At 39.2% G+C, this 18,096-nt stretch overlaps 1 protein-coding gene across 2 annotated transcripts in view; it reads right to left on the reverse strand.

Annotated features, from left to right (window-relative positions):
- Window positions 1-18,096, reverse strand: part of DNAH8 (dynein axonemal heavy chain 8) — a 150,109-nt gene that overhangs the window by 90,756 nt on the left and 41,257 nt on the right. For both annotated transcript variants that reach the window (XM_087719122.1, XM_087719121.1), the window contains exons 30-36: window positions 12,981-13,118; window positions 12,072-12,312; window positions 9,815-10,014; window positions 1,965-2,118; window positions 1,677-1,840; window positions 937-1,039; window positions 64-168 (exon numbers count right to left, since the gene is read on the reverse strand). In XM_087719122.1, coding sequence (XP_087575248.1) covers window positions 64-168; window positions 937-1,039; window positions 1,677-1,840; window positions 1,965-2,118; window positions 9,815-10,014; window positions 12,072-12,312; window positions 12,981-13,118 — 1,105 coding nt within the window. The remainder of the gene's footprint in view (window positions 1-63; window positions 169-936; window positions 1,040-1,676; window positions 1,841-1,964; window positions 2,119-9,814; window positions 10,015-12,071; window positions 12,313-12,980; window positions 13,119-18,096) is intronic.

Consider the following 18,096-nt stretch of genomic DNA (forward strand, 5'->3'; position numbering starts at 1 on the left):
GGGGGCATAAAATAACTGTTTTTAAAATTAAAATTATACTAATTTAATAAAGTAAAATGTTACAGGAATTTTTTCTCCTTCTCTTGATACAACTGTCATAATGCGATCATAATCCTTTGGATGAAATTCCACTTCATTTATATTGTCAGATAAACCAGGGAGATGTGGCTAAAAGAAAAATAAAACCAATTACAACAACATAATTATCATTTAAATTAGCCATTTTTATAAATAAGATCATATGTTAGAGGGAAAAATGTAGAATTGTAGAACTGAAGAATCATAATATAAGCAGTTTGTACTAATAACTATTCTGACATAATTCAATATTCACTGAGGATTTATCATTATATTGTGTGTGTGTGTTTTCATAGATTTTCACGGGTGTAGGTATGCTGGTCTTGTTGTATTTGGGTCTTTTCCTGTGTAAGATTGAGATTGTCTTGGCCCAAAACCCAGCCTGAAGATGGCGAGTGAGGCCTCGCCGAAACGTTGCCAAGACAATCTTAATCTTACATGGAAAAAAATCCGAATACAACAAGACATGTATGTATGTATGTATGTATGTATGTATGTATGTATGTATGTATGTATCAGGGGTGGGTTTCTTGCCCCGTTCCAACCGGTTCGGTTGGAACAGGGCCAGCGGCGTCCTCGTGCACGCGCGCAGTGCACGCATGCATACTAGCGCCTGTGCGATGCTCCAGCTGCTCCTGGAGGATCGCGCAGGTGCTGTATGCATTCTGTGCATGCGTGGAAGCGCAGAACTCGTCAAAACCGGGTAAGAAACGCGGGTGGGCGGGTGGATCCTTCGGCGTTCCCGGAAGTTACTTACTTCCGGGTTCGCCGACCAACCGGTTCGCGGGGACCGCCGCGAACCGCCTGAAACCCACCCCTGGTATGTATGTACAAACCTATATAACACTTGTAACCTACCTGAATAGTGTGAGAATCACTAGCCTGTCCAAGAATTTCCAAAAGGGCAGGATCAGAAATAAAAAAGAATCTAGGAAACAGCAATCTTTTTTTTTCCAAATACCTTTAGTAAGAAAAGAAGAATATTTCAGAAAAACAATCATTCTCCTGTTTTATGAATGTGCTTTATCAGTCAATACTGATAATTACATAGAAATATTTTGAGCTTTCAGATGATTTTTTTCAACTGTGTGACGCTGCCACTAAACTCCAAGAGCCAATGTCCTTCTTGTTGTCCCTATTCAAATTTCTTTATTGCTTTTTTTCCTGTAATCCTCATATCACTTTCTTTTATCAATTGCATGTGATACAATTGGACCTCTGCTTCATTTTGCTTCAGCATCTTCAAACACAATTTGCAGCAGAAAATCAAACACAACTTAAAAATGAAGTACAAATGAGGAGAACCCCGAGTTCTGGTGCTCTAAATGTAGTGCTATTTTATTCTTTTTGCCCCCTTTAAATATTACCAGTGAATTAAAGATGCAAAACTTTTACTTCCAAATGATAAATATAACAATATTATTTTATTCTTCAACTACTTTTAATTACTTTCTGAACATTTTAAAAAATGAAAATAAATATCCAAGATTAGAGAATATAACCAAAATTACATGCACAAGTCTAAATTAATAAATTTACAATTAGCTATGCATGCATCATGTTAATTTAAAATGTTAATATTAGTAATTTTTTTTTACCCTGTAAGTGATTTCTGGCATACTTCCAATTGTTCATGTAAATGTGGTAAAAGTTGTCCCATAGTTTCATCTCCAACACAACAGCTAACTACATTGGGATTTTCATGTGCTCGCTGCATTATTTTTATCCATGATTTATCAATGTTTTGAAAACGTTTTGCTTCCTAAATAGAATAAATCCATATACACTTAAATGAGTCTCAGATGTCATTCTTAAGTCCAGGCTAAATACGTTTAATCTTAAATATTTGCACAGTTCAGCAATAGCTGATTTACCTACTGATTTACCTGGGGCAGCTGCTTGGCGATATCCCCACCTACAAAAACAGCTTCAAGGTAAACCCAGAGGTTTTGTACAATCAACCATTCTTCAATTATATCACTGGAGGTGCTGAGTTTAAACACCCAGTTTTGAATATCTTTTTTAAATGGTGCATTGTATCTAAAAAGAGGAGGCAAAGAATAATTTCAGGGTTTATGTTTCTCAATTAATAATTGTTTTAGTCTCTGACAGTAAGGGAGAAATATGAACATATGTGCAAAAGAGAACAAGAGAGAAGGGAAGTGCATTCTTAATAATAATTCAAACATAAACAATTAATTATTAATTGGCTCTCAAAGCTAGCAGTGTTAATGATGAAATCCCATCTATGGACATTCTCAGTCATCCAAGTCATGATTGTTCCAAAGAAACATCTTCAAGGAAAAACAAAGTCCAGTTGCCTTTTGAAAAAGCACCTTTGGGGTAAAGAAATCCCATGATATGCAATCTATCCATTGCTTATAATACAGAATGGGAAGGAGAATGCTCCAGAAAGCCCAGCTTCATTCATTTGGTTGAAAATGCCTAGCTGACGTTAACTTCTTCTGTCTTCACATATGTAGCGCTGTTGCCAAAATGAAAGGGAGAACATGGCATTGGAAGCAGTCTAAGTCTATTGTATAACAGAGGGAGCAGTGTGTTTCTTCAGACAGCTTATGCAGCAGTAGGCAATTCTGAAGTCCAAAGACATTATAACCCTGGCAAATGAAGGGCAAGCTTTTTTTACAGTTACTTTGTAGCTTTTATGTGTGTTTTGACCTAGGCTTCCTTAAAAAGCATGAAGCAGAGTCTTGGTCCCAGCAAAACATCTTTTATTTACATGACTGTGAATTCCTTTCATGCACAATCAGCCAGGCATGGCAAACAGTCTTTCAGAGGAATATTTATCAACATGAATCTTATCTTGTTTGACGAGCTGCCAGATAACTAGTTTCCAAACACAGAGCAAGGCAACACTTGGCACAGTCTCTTATAGTCACAAACAGAACTTTCCACTCTTGAAACAACTGAAGGAACAAATTGTTTCCTGAAAAAGCCCAGTCCACATTCACTCTTCTTTTGTTTCCTATGGGAGGGGCCAATCACCTCCAAGGTGTGACTTTACTCCCAAGTCGACCTGCTTTCTTAATTGTTCTTGTTTTCTGACAGCTCTGCACATGCGCACACTGAGAACAGGCTCCAGCTGTTCCTCTGCCTCACTGCTGTCTAGCTCCCTCTCTGTCTCCCCCGCAGAGTCCTGGTCTGAGCTTTCCTCAGGCCTCAGCACTGGCCCATGTTCCTCCACAACCTCCTCACTCTCCAACTCTGCTGCCAGCTCCGCTGACCGCAAGTGGGCTGCAACAATGTGTTACAAAGTTGTTCATTTCCCACAGGCTAAATGGGCTCAATGCTATGAGTCTTTTTTTCAGCACTGTAAAATAATGTGAATAAAAGCTATGGCAATCTTTCCTTTGTGTTAGGCACACATTTGAGAGTTCCTATGTAGACTATGAATTTCATCTCTGCTGTAAGGAGCAATCAGAAGATGATTAAAATTTAATAGGAACAGAAGGAGAGTTGATATCACGACGTCACGACATGCGATCTTGGTGCTCCGAGATCACAGTCGGATTTCTGCCACTGGATGGTCCATTTGGACCTAAACCGTCCCGCAGAGATGGTGATTGAGAAGGGTACCTCCTGCTGATCTCAGGGACACTGCAGTCTCTGAAAGATCCAGGAATAGCCCTTCTTTTCTGGTGACCGAAATGCAGCTAATGAAGCTGCTGAAGTTGGGACAGCTCCAGAATGGGAAGAAAGTGGAAAGAGGAAGTGTGTCGAATTGGTGAGGAAATTTTATTATTAGAGGAAGAGACTACCCAAGAAAATAATTTAAGTTAAGATTAAAGACAAAAGACTATAGGTGGTGAGATTGATTTCCATTGAACTTAGTGTGTTATCCAGTTTCTAATTTTTTTTCTTCATGGATGGAACTTTTGCAGGGGCTCCCTATTTTTAAAACTGAATGGATTAATTCTTTTTTCTTCTTTTTTCACTTTTGCTTATACCTATGGATTAAAATTCTTCTTTTTTTATAATGCTTGATTTAATTGATTGGATTGTTTTTGATCTGCATTTAAGAGTTTTTTCCTTCCTTAAGCTTGGAATATAAAGAAGATAATAAGAAGGATTATAAAGAGGGTTGTAACAACAAGAGGAAAAGCATGTGGGCAATTCCTAGACACGCAATTGAAAATATGAATACAGCACAAAAACAGGACAGAATTACCTACAGACAGCTTCTTACCTCGGAAAGGGGGGTATTACAATTAAAATCTTTAGAGGTATTAAAAGAGGAGAAGGTAGTTCAAACATGGTTCCAGTATGGGCAATTACAGGCTAGGTGGAAAATAGATCAAAAAATTGGTTTTATTCAAGTTGAGGATAATTTGTTTAAACAAATAAGAGATCAAAGCTTAATGCATATAAAGAGGATATATAATGTATTGATACAGATGGATTCGGAAACAGAATTAGTTAAAGATTGTATGATAAAATGGGCTCAAAATATTGAGGAACCAATAATGTTGGATACATGGGAAAGAATCTGGGTAAGAAATGTGAAATTTACACAAGCTCAAAATCTGAGAGAAAATTTTTACAAGATGTTCTATAGATGGCATTTAGATCCTAAAAAGTTGGCTTCTATGTATCCGAATGTACAGCCTAAATGTTGGAGATGTGGTTCTCTCGATGCTACATATTATCATATATGGTGGACCTGCCAAAAGGTTAAAGCATTTTGGATAAAAATATGGTGGGTCATGCAAAATGTTTTTAAAAGAAGGATAAAGTTTAGTCCTCAGTTATTTTTACTAGGTATATGTACTGACTTTACAGTGGTAGAGACCAATTTGACTCTGCACCTGATAACTGCAGCAAGACTGTTGGTGGCGCAATATTGGAAGAAGGAAGACTTGCCTACAATTCAAGAATGGACATTGAAAGTAACAAATTTAGCTGAAATGGCTAAAATATCGGCATATCTCAAAGATCATTCAAATGAGAGATATAAACGAGACTGGAAAAAATGGATTGATTATATACAAAATAAATACGGGACTAAGAAATTCCAGTTAGCCTATGCTTAAGATCAGAAATGATTTAAATTGTTTAAAGTTAGTTCAGTAAGAAGAAGCTAAGGTCAATCTAGAATGTCATTAATTTCTTTATTTCTTTTTTCTCAATAGATTTTAGACTGTATTAGTTAAAATTCTATACCGTGTACGGGTTCTGGGAAGTCGGGGGGGGGAAGGAGGAGGGGGGGTGGGGGGGTGGAGGGAGGGAGGGGTACACAAAAAAAAAATTGTACTTCAATGTTTTAATGATTGACAAATGATGACATATTTGTGTTTTTTTTTTAAAGAAAAATAAAAAAGGAAAAAGGAAATATCAAAAACAAGAGGAAAAGCAGTTACACTGCCATTTAGAGGCTGGATGCATTGTTTTTTCTTCTTTCTCTTTTATCACTTGAGATTCAAGGTTCTTTCAGTTTGTTTACTGACAGTGATAGTAGGAAGAGCACAAGTTGTTTATACAGGTGCCTTTTGGAAGTTCTATCACTAGCTATTGGAGGGAAGACAACATTTTGACTTGAAAGATAATAAATGAACCTTTTTAAAGTTTATTAAAATAGCCTTGAACCCTACAGTGGCAGTATCTGCAAAATTGAAAGAATGGCTCAGCAGGAAAAAGAAACTGTAACATTGCAAATGATTATCTTTGAAATTCAAAATCTATTAGTTGTGACAGAGAGAATTGAAAAGATATTGGAGAATATGGAATACAAAACAGAAAAATCTGATTGAGAAACTGAGGATGTTTGCCAAATGAAGAAAGTGGAGGACAGAGTTCAAAAGATGGAAGGAAAAAATGAGCAAAGAAAACTGTGGATACTGACAAAAAAGTGAACGTGATTGGTAATGGCAAGAGCGGCATATGGAAAGGGGAGATAGATGAAATGGAACACTATCCCAGACTTCAAAGCACAGAAGAAGAAAAGAGAGAAAAATTGATGGAGATAAGGAGAGAAATCTTGACAGAAGCACTAGTGATAACCAAAGATAAGCTGATGGAAAGAACAGATGTTGGGTTTCAAGCTTTTATGAGATACGAAAGGAATAACATGTTGCCAAGAGAAGTTTATACAAGATTTATTAAGAAAGTAACTAGAACATTAATGCTACAAATGGCAAGAGATATAAGACTGTACTATTACTGGAAAGATACAGGTTGATGCAATGAAAATGTATAATAAAAAATTAAGCTAAATTTAGTTTACTAGTAGTATGTATAAAATGAAGTGACAATAGCTATAGTTAAATAATGATTAATAATAATCAATATATATAGATATATTAATTTGATAATATGAAACTTTATATAATCAACACATGGAGATTATGAGAGGAGATTTAAAAGTTTTATCTAGAATATGTTATAAAGATATATTGTGATTGAATGATCTTAGGATGGCTTAATGGAATGTTATCATATAATCTTATTCTAGATTTTGAATATTATATATAAAAGGATGTAAAAACAATTATAGTCAAATTAAGGTTGATATATAATAATTGTGATATACATGAATATAGGTGAATTTAAAATATGCGATTTGATATGAAAAGCAGGTGGTGACTATGGAAGAGATGCATGGAAATACTGTAACCAACTGACACACTTTCTACAATTTGTAATGGAAGATGGGTTTTTTAAAATGTTTGTTTGTCCTTGTTCAAAAACAAATAAAAATTGTTCAAAAAAACTTAACAGCAGCAAAAAATCAAAACTATGCCATCATAATCAAAACTAAGGAACAATAGAATACTTGATCAGTTTTCATTGTTTATGGTGATAAAAGACTTTCTGTAATAATCATCTGGTTGTGGCAGGAATCCTTCCACAAAATGCTTCTCTTAATACAATTTAGCTAAAGAACTTTTGATGTGCACAAATACAAAACTTTTTAAGTATAAAACTGAGTATGATGCATAATGTCAAATAACTTCTGCTCTATAATAGTCATAGCCAGAATGAGAGAAATAAATGAAACCTGGGGGTTGCTAGGCCTTTAGTATACAGAAATACTGTTATCCAAGGAATGCAGCTTCATATTCCATCTTCTGTTCCTTTTCATCTAACTAAAATACTGAAGTTTGTGGATGATACATCAGCCATTGGTCTCATTTGAGATGGTGATGAATCTGCATACAGATGGGAGATTACTGTGTTCCACTAACAACTCCAAATGAAAAGCTGTCAACATTTCTTTCCTTAGAAAACTGCTAAGAATCTATCCTTAGCATTAGTGTTGGGCCATGACTCCAAGTAGACCTAACCTAACCCTAGATTCATTTTCATTCAAATGGGATTTTCCCATGTATTTTACTGTGATCAACAAACAACTCTGAATGAAAAGCTGTCAATGTCATATTCCTTAGAAAACTACTAATAATCTATCCCTAGCGTTAGTTTTTGGCCATGACTTCAAGTGGACCTAACCCTAACCCTAGATTCATTGGAATTGGAATTGGGATTTTCCCATGTATTTTACTGTGGTCCACAAACAACTCTGAACAAAAGATGTCACTGTTGGTTTCTTTAATAAGCCTCTAAGAATCTATCCATAGCATTAGTTTTTGGCCATGTCTCCAAGTAAACCTAACCCAAACCCTAACCCTATTCCAGGGTTAAAATCCAGCAGATTCTGACAGGTTCTGGAGAACCAGTAGCTGAAATTTTGAGTAGTTCAGAAAACCAGCAAATCCACCTCTGGCTGGCCCCAGAGTTGGGGAGAATGGGGATTTTGCAGTAACATTCCCCTGGAGTGGGGTGGGAAAGGAGATTTTGCAGTATCCTTCCCCTGCCATGCCCACCAAGCCACACCCACCAAGCCATGCCCACAGAACCGGTAGTAAAAAAAATTGAATTTCACCACTGCCCTATTCCTTGATTCATTTTCATTGGCAATGAGATTTTCCCGTGTATTTTTTTGTTGACCACAATCAACTCCAAACAAAAAGCTGTCAATGTCTCATCCTTATTTTACTGATATCCACAAACATGTCAAAGTTGGTTTCTTTAATAAGCCTCTAGGAATTTATCCATAGCATTAATGTTTGGTCATGTCTCAAAATAACCCTAACTCTAATCGTAGCCTTAGATGCAAAGATAATATGACAATGTTATTTATAACATTTCTTATTATATAAAGATAATATTCTTTTCCATTCCATTCCATTCTAATCACCTTCTCCATATTTTTATCAGCTTACTAACTTGATGGCATGCTGTCTTTTATACCTCTCAACAGATAAACTGGGAAAAGGTGCAGAGCTGCTTTGCCCAGCTCAACTATATCACAGATTTATAGAGGGGTATATTTGCAATATAGCTCTGATATCAACACTAATTAAAAAGTACAAATTTGCCTGAATGCAAGGGCTGTTTTGCTAGATGTAATTTCTTTACCCCAAAGAGGTTACAAAACCTCATGCAGCAGCACACTCTGACAGTGTCTTTGGAGAGCCACATGCATTTGATAACTTTGCAGTAATTGCTATCAGCTTTGATGGCACCTGAGCATCTGTTTGCAAAGATGCAAGATTAAATCCAGCCTCCCTTTCCTCGTTTTCTAAACAAATAATCAGTATGGCTAATGCCAACTGTGCCAGCCTTCCTATCTTGGAAACAAGAGGCAGTTCCTCAATAATGAAAACATATCATTATGTACATACCATTGCACATAAATGGCGAGGAGGTGGAGAGGGTTGGTAGCTTTAAATTTCTCTGCATTTATATATCAGAGGACCTCTCATGGACCATGAACTAACATACTTGTGAAGAAGGCATGGAAGAGGCTGTACTTCCTGAGAATGCTAAGGAAGATAAATCTATCTCAGCATCTACTTCTGTCCTACTATCGCAGCACCATTGAGAATGTCCTGACATACGGCATTCTTGCATGGTATGGCAGCAGCTCTGCAGCAGACAAAAAAGCTCTACAGAGAAGTATTAAAACTGCCCAGAATATCATCGGGCTCCAGCTACCAGCCCTGGACAACATCTTCACATCTCGCTGTTTGAGGAAGTTGCACAACATCCTCAGAAACTCTTCCCATCCTGCTCACAATCTTTTTAGACTGTTGCCTTCTGGAAAAAGATACAGAACAATTCAAACTAGGACCACACGTCTTGTGAATAGTTTTTATCCCAGAGCTATAATTACACTTAACAATGAACTAAAGGGTCACCATCAGTGACAGCATTACTTGGTCTATGTGGATGTTTGGGTGGTTCAGGGGTGGAGTTTTTTGTTTTTGTTTTGGTGGGTGGGGGTGTGTTTTGGGGATTGTTATGGGTGTTGCGACTGGTCTCTGAGTGTTACGTGAATTTCGCTTTATGTGTAAATGTACAATGACAAATAAAGTGTTTGTGTGGGGGTGTGTTTGTGTGTATGTATATATACTTTTATACCTTTATTTATTTATCAGCACAAATGCAACATATATATGGGCATACCAGGGGTTGTGACTTTAAGTGTGTATATATATATACACACTTAAAGTCACAATATATATACACACACACATATATACATACATACATACATACATATACATACATACATACATACATACATATATATATATATATATACACACACACATACATATACATACATACATACATACATACATACATACATACATACATACATATATATATATATATATATATATATACACAATAGAAATTATTTTTTTATGATTACCTGTTACTCAGCAGAGAACCCAGGATCATTAAGCTGTCCTCCATCATTGTGATAATTTCAGAAGATTCTGTTCCCTTGAGAAGGAGCTCTCCTCTTCCTTTGAATGCTGAAAAGCTCAAGACCTGATATGCCCAGCTATCCACTACTTGCGCCAGCTTCGCTTCAATATCCTTCTCTTTAATAGCAGATATACAGATGTCCTGTCCCAAAAAGAAATACCCTTAAACTATGCAAAACATAAGTGCATATATCTTTAAAGCAAGTTATAAACACATGGCAAAAAAACTAAACCTTCTTTCATGGAAAAATGTCATGCTATGAAAGAAAAATCACCATCTTTAATTGGATTAAAATATGAATTAATTAAAGAGGTATCCCTAGGGAAATAAGCACTTGCTTATATAGTCCAACGAAAATACCAAGAAGCACTTGGGAATGGGGTAGAAGCTAACATTCCATATTCCCTCCATTTCTCTGCCTGACACCTGGTGATTCCAGGTCAATAAAAACAAGAAAAGCCAATAAAAGGAAGGATGCTGAAGCCATAAATTGAGTTTGTACACTTCAGACAACCTGATCTCTAGAAAGTGAAGGTCAATTGTAAAAAAAAAAAATACTGCACAGACATTCCTGAGGTGGAAAGAATCATTTTACCCATATCACTATATAGACTTTTACTCCTCCTCCTCCTTTGAGAATGAGATTTGTAGTACCTAAATTTGACAAATAAATAATAAGCTATTTCATGACATATGGGTAGTTTACAATTGAGGAGTAAAAGTGGTGATATCTTCATGTTAATCCAAGTATGCAGTCTTATGTTACTCTTTTAGACTGCTTTAAAAAATATTATATTTGTGATATACCTCAGAAACTTTTAACTATGTCTGGTAAAGTATTAATTGATTGTTTAATGATACCAAAACCATAAAAAAGATTTTTTAAATATCAAGACATTTTATTATTTATCAAACTTGGGTATCACTCGTCTCACTAAGTAATTTCGGCTTATCAATAGCCTTTGAGTTGAAAATATCATTATAAACAAATGTAACAATGTTTTAAAAAGTAGAAATGATGAGCATATAACATGGAAATCGGCACAAAACATGCATGTAGAAAAACTTGACATGTTGATATAGTTAGGTTCTTAGGAGAACTTAAAACATTAACATTACACCTTAAAATATGGGCTTCATTGAGGCAGGAGGTGAGTTTCAAGAAAATCCTGCTTAACATTTTTGCCTCATTTTTTGCCTTTTTTGTTGTACTAACAATACAATTTTACTTCCTGTTGTTATTGAAGTCTTTTACATTAAGCTCAGTTATTTGGATAATATAATAATTTCAGATACAATATCAACAGTGACTTACAGCAAAAGTGCAAAAAAGCAAAACCATTCTGACAGTCCCATTCATTCTATCAGTACAGGAAAATATTATGCTTAAAGAATATATCATTTTATGAGTTCACATGGTTTTGGTAGGTCAAATCAATCAAATATTAAAATGCAGTATATAATGTACAAGGACACATAAATGTTTAAAGGAAAAAAAATCTCAATTATAACTTATTTCCTGTTAGGATAATGCACAATACCTGAGAGACCACCTCCTGCCAATTACCTCCCAAAGACCAATTAGATCGCACAGACTAGGCCTTCTCCGGATTCCATCTGCCGGCCAATGTCAGCTGGTGACCCCCCGGGGGAGGGCCTTCTCTGTTGCAGCCCCGGCCCTCTGGAACAATCTCCCAGTTGAGATCCGGACCCTTACTACCCTTCCGGCCTTCCGTAAAGCTATTAAGACCTGGCTGTTCCGGCAGGCCTGGGGCTGTTGAAGTATCCAGCCCCACTTTAAGTTATGAATGTTGCTGTAATTTTAAATTGTTGTATTGTCTTTTATATTCCCCCTCCCTTTTTTATTGTAAGCCACCCGGAGTCTTCCGAGAGTGGGCGGCATACAAAACTAATAAATACAATACAATACAATACAATACAATACAATACAATAACATTATATATTAGCATCCCCCTTCTATACATACACAGAGAGACATTTTTGTGTTGTGTGTGTATTTATTTATTTATAAATTTTGTTTGCTGCCCATCTTATATCTAATAACTCTAGGCAGCTTACAACATAAAAACATTGAAAAATATTAAAACCACCCATTGTAAAAAATAAACAGCAGATAAAAGCATTAACAGCATGTTTCCTGATGTTAAATATAAAATGCAGCAATAGGGAAGGCTACCTCAATATCATCCTTATGCTTGAGAAGTGGTGCTTCCATGATATTCCGAAGGCAAAAGGAATCAGATTCCACATCAAATGGATGCCCGGTTGTTTCAGAGATCCGGTTCCAGTGTCTTAGTTTCATAGCCTTGTTGGTCATCATTTCCAGCAGTGGACAAGACTCACTGAAATCATCTATTCGTTTTTTAAGATCTAAATATGCTTGCCAGTCTTTAAGCCCTTTAGGTAGCTTACGGCACCTTTCATTGGGAAAAAAAGCAATAAAAATACTATTCTAAAAGAAAAAAAGAATGAAGAGAAAAGTGGGGCAACTATCTGAACAAAAATGAAATTCTATATGAAATAACCTAAAAGCACTCCTTAAAAATTACACTTTTGTGCATTGCCTCTTAAAGGGCAGCAGATTTAGCCTACAGAAATGTGTATAGCAATAACAGCTGGATTATCTCAGTGACTGCATGATACTCTTCCCTTTCAAATAGGCAATTTCCCGCAATTTGAACCAACTTTTGCATTATTTAGAGAACTTTAGAAGGGATTCCATGAATGGTTCCAATGCTAGCCTTTAACATGAATAAATATATTGTGGGATAAGATATAGAATTATCAGAAATTAAGAGCCAAGGTGGCGCAGTGGTTAAATGCAGCACTGCAAGCTACTGCTAGATCAGCAGTTCAGCGGTTCAAATCCCACCGGCTCAGGGTTGACTCAGCCTTCCATCCTTCCGAGGTGGGTAAAAATGAGGACCCAGATTGTTGGGGGCAATATGCTGACTCTCTGTAAACCGCTTAGAGAGGGCTGAAAGCCCTATGAAGCGGTATATAAGTCTACTGCTATTGCTATTAAAAAAAAAGTGTTAATGTTAAAGAAGATGAGTGCAGATGTTTATATAGGAAGCAATCTCACCTGTTTTGAAACTCCAAAAGTTCAGCATTGATTTTTTCAATGTCAACATCTCCCCAAAGAATTTCATAATAGCCACTTATATTGTTCATCACGGTATCATACAAACCATATAACTTTTGAAGCAAACTCAACTCTTTCCTGTAGGAGAGAAAGGGACAAGATTAATTATAGTAGAACTATTATGGTAGCATTCTTTCTGCTTATACCACAATGTGATTAGAAAAGTATAGGCAATTCTCCAAAGTTGGTGGAGACAGCAGCCATAACTCTACCAGTATCCAATAGGACTAGTCTACAAAATGATGTCATAGCAACTGAGGTGTATTCTCCCGCTTTTTTAGACTCAGTTGATCTTGGACGGGCTGTGCTAACTGCTTTCTCCTCAAACTTGGATTCAAAAAATTATAAATAAGTGGCTATCCTTTAACAAAAACTACTTTAAAGATTCCATGCCTCAAATTGGCCTGAGTAAGGCTGGGATTGCCAACTCAGCAGCATTAGTGCCTCACCGTAGGCGCATGGTCCCAGCAACCTTCCTGAGGCCCGAAGGGAGGTAGGCCCATGAGGTGACTCTGTGGCCTCCAGCCTTCCTGGACCTCCATTTGCGGCTGCAGCAGCCTCGAGGAGCTCCCGCGCTGCTTCATTGCCAGGCATCGGCTGTTGGAGGCCATTACCTTATTGGCAGTTTCCTGCTCACCGCTGAAATCACCACTGAAACCGCCACCATCGCCAAAACCACCGCTGCTGCCACCACCACTGCTGCCGCCTGAGGAGGCCAGGGGCACAGGAAACCCCAACCCCAGTGGGGTGGAGTCAGGAGATGATAGGAGTTTGATCCCTGAGCAGGATCTCCTGTCCCAGAATTCTGGGTCCCCTCCCTTCAGGCCTGTTCCTTACACTCCAGATATGGCTAACATTATCTCGGATACCATTGAAAGGGGCATTGCGGTGGGGCTCCAGCACAGGTCTTCTTGTCATTCGATTCCATGCAGGTCTTCTTCTGGTTCAAGAGACAGGAATGACGAAGATTCGGCCTCCTCATCACACGAGCTTCCTGGTACCTCCGGCCAACCATCGGTCTTTGGAGAGTAGGAATGCCCTGCCAGGGATTCGGACTTGTCAGAAGACAAGGGCCTACCCCCAGACCCACCTACCTTTGTTGGTCTTTTTAAACCAGCTGTTTTTCGCTCTCTTCACTCTCATTCCCTGGGATGCCTGCTCCCAAGGCATCCCAGGGAATGGATCCGGACAAAGCGGACACCACTGACCTACTCTTCGTCCAACCCCAGGTGGAAAAGGAAGTGATTCCATCTCCCATGCTTTTCATCAATGTGGTCCAGAATCAGTGGGTGTCTCCAGGTACAGGCCCTCTCTCCAACACTCTGGACAAGCATTTGTACAATGTGGGACCAGAACTTTCCAAGGCACTCGAGGTGCCCTCCATCGACTTACCGGTGGTATTGGCCACCCCAGAAGACTCCCTTTGCCCAGAGGACAAGGGGCTTGAACAGATGCTCATTAAAGGGCATCAAGCCTCGGCATGGGCCGTCTGTGCTGCAACCTCAGCCTCATTCTTCAGTAGATCAGCTCTCTTTTGGCTGAGGCAGCTCCAGGAGAGACTCCCTTCTGGAGATTCCAGAGCCCACAGGGACAACAATAAATCGAAGGCGGCCTTAGAATACACTGCAGATGCATCTCTAGATGCAGCCCATTTTGCATCTAAGTCTATCGCATCTTCTATCACCTCATGCCGGCGTCTCTGGCTTAAGCAGTGGCAGGATGATGCCAGAACTAAGTGGAGGCTCGCTTCCTCTTCTTACTCCACCAATCTCCTTTCCTGACCTTCACTAGAACCTCTCTTGGTGGAGTCTAAGGACAAACGCAAGGTCCTTCAAGCTGCAACCAAGAAGCAGGAAGGTCGAAGGTCGTTCCCACCTCTTGGTTGGTGCACCTGGGAGCCCTGATAGATTCTGTTCAGGGGAAGGTCTTCCTGTCTCTAGAGCACCAGGTCAGTCTCTGGGACCTGGCCAATGAAGTGAGGAGCAAGCAACAGGTTCTGCTGATCCAACTGTTGCTAAGGAAGATGGCCTCTTGCTTCTCCATCGTCCCGTGGGCACAGCTTCATAGTCACTGTCTCCAGTGGTTCCTGTTGCCATTCCAGAAGACTAACAGCAGCTGCTCTTCGATGAAGATCAGATTCACTCCAAAGGTGATCAAATCTCTAGACTGGTGGGTCTCCCCGGCCATCTCCCAGGGGTCCCTCTTCAGGGAGCCCTGGCATCTTGTCATCATGACTGATGATAGTCTCATTGGGCGGGGTTCCCACCTAGACTCTCAGGTGGCCCAAGGCCTGTGGTCCAGTTCAGACCTAGTCCACAGCATGAATTGGCTGGAGTTGAGGGTGATCCACCTGGCCCTCTTCCACTTTCGGTCACAACTCCCACATACTGATTCTCACAGACAACACGACCAAGGGACATGCCAACCACCAGGTGGGGACAAGGGCCATCTCTTATGGACTCGGCATTTTGCCTGGGGATCTGGGTGGAAACCAACCTTCTCTCCCTCCATGCGGAACATATTTCAGGCATCGACAACACACCGGCGGACCGATTAAGTCACATGACAATTGACAAAGCGGAATGGAGCCTGAACCATTACATCTTCAGACAGTTGACCATGAGGTATGGGGTTCCCATCCTGGATCTCTTCACAACTCGGTCCAACACACAACACCCCAGGTACTTTGCTCGGTACATGACACCAGGAGTGGAAGGGATGGATGCCTTGAGGTGCAGATGGCCCTCCGGGCTTCTTTACGCCTTCCCTCTCTTCCCCATGATACAGAGAGTGATACACAAAATGCTAGAGGAGGCGGCGGAGCTCATTCTCTTCACACACACCCCACTGGCCGCGTCGACCATGGTGTGTGGACCTAATCAATCTATCAGTGGGTCCATCTTGGCACCTCCCCATGCTCAAGTCTCTTCTTCAACCAGGGTCTATTCATCACCCCGACCTCCAACAGCTTTGTCCCAATCCAATGCACATGCTCGAACGAAAGTGGCACACACTGGATGTGTGCTGTGCCCTCAAGGTATATATCAGCAGGACAGCTGACTTCAGACGTACTGAGGCTCTTTTCATCTCCTTTCATTCCATCAACAAGGGACTTAAGGCCCCACCTTCCATTATTGGGCACTGAATTAGGTCCTCCATCTCGAAGGCTTATCAAGCTCATTCATCACTTCACTCCACCATCTAACATCACAGCACACTCAACTCGCAGTGTGGTAACTTCTGCGGCATGGACTACGCAAGCCTCCATAGAAGAAATTTGCTGGACTACTCCAACACTGTTTATTCGCCACTATAAATTAGACAAGTATGCATTGGCGATGCAGCCTTGGGAAGGCAGATTCTACAGCACGCGTTCCCCTCATTGGATACCTAGGCCAGACGCAATCCCACCTGTAGACAGGCCAAGCTTTGGTATGTCTCATGCATGGCTGCTGTCTCCACCAACTTTGGAGAATGGGCATTGGTTTCTTACTTGATACACCCTTTCTCTGGGCAGGTGGAGACAGCAGCCATCCCCACCCTGATCTCCATGTGGGCCTAGGTCATAGAGGGATGGCAAAGAGGGACTTTGGAGTGATGATCACTTGAGAGCACTTGAATAGAGCACAGCAGTCTACTTTTCAACTTCGTCAAAGAAGCGGCAGGATACACCTCAGGTGCTATGACAAAATTAACCCGTGCATGGCTGCTGTCTCCAGGGCGTATCAGGTAAGAAACCAATGCCCATTCTGAAATTGGAAATCATAGGAAGCGTGGCATAAAAGTCTAAATAATAAATCATAACTGATTCAAATTCAGGATTTTGTAGATGTGCTTTACTACATTTCTAGAGACATTTCATAGCATAGCAAGATTTTGAGAGTGGTTAGGTTGAGACATGCTAAAACCCTAGTACAGGATCATGGCTGAATAAGGATCTGAACTGAGGTTTCACCAATGCACTGTGATAAAACTAAAATCTTCCTTTTTATGACCCTGTAGTCCCTATTATTTTATACTTTTATAATTATTGTTCTTAATATACTTTTCTGGTTTGTTTATTTGTTTTTTATAAACTTCTATACATTATATACACTATATAAGAGGTCATATAAATTTGATAAGTAAATTGTTCTTGACTTCTCCAAAACACAATAAGGTACCTATTCATCAGTAGTTATTCTAGCTGGCATTCATATCAATTGCATCTGAGGTCACAAACCTGGAGAACTCAGACTACATGCTACTGAGATTCTAGTGGAAGGAAGGAAGGAGAATATGCTATATATCAAAGAAAAGCACAGGGAAAGATTAAAAAGTTTTAAAAAGCTCACTTCATAGAACATAAACCTATCTCAATTTTTCAATTTGACTTTATTTCTAGTGTGCCGGATGGAATTCCAGTTAAGCAATAGTTCTCTATAGCCTATTTTTTTTCTTCCAAACAAGAGAATGTTGGAAAAAATTGAGTAAAAAAGCATTAGACTCTTGCTGTCCATCCTATTATGAGAGGTGATGCCTATGGACATGGAGCTAGTGTGATGGACTACAATGAAGTGGCAGTTTCCCAGGAAGGAGGAAGAGGTAGCCATTCCTTAGAATCTCCAAAGGTATATCCATTAGGGTAAGAGTAGTAAGGATTTAGTCTGGCAAAATTCTGTCCATTGTGTATAAGCAATTAAAGAACTCCAACCGGATTGTTCTACATTGTTCTTGGCCGAGTCTGACATCTATGTGTGCATTATCAAGAAAACTATATGGAAACTAACTAAAATGGGATGAAACTTTTGGATAAGAAGGCAATAAAAGCAAGACACTGCTTGAAATTGGGTTGGATTCAACCAACAACTGTAGGGGAAAATATCACAAAAAAATATTGGCAAAGAAGTTGGATAGGGACTCAGAATTTTGCCAACTGGTCCTCTCGTATATTCTACTTCATGCACATTAATCATGTAACCAAGTTCAGTGTTCAACCTTAAGATGTATGGCCTGAGGAATTGATGTCCACACATTTTAAATTTGCTGAAGTTGAAAAATACTGACCCAGAGAAGC

This window comes from Thamnophis sirtalis, unplaced genomic scaffold, assembly GCF_051295495.1.
Source record: "Thamnophis sirtalis isolate CommonGarterSnake01/CBP01778 unplaced genomic scaffold, rThaSir2_p1.2 scaffold_6, whole genome shotgun sequence".
In the NCBI taxonomy this organism is placed as follows: domain Eukaryota; kingdom Metazoa; phylum Chordata; class Lepidosauria; order Squamata; family Natricidae; genus Thamnophis; species Thamnophis sirtalis.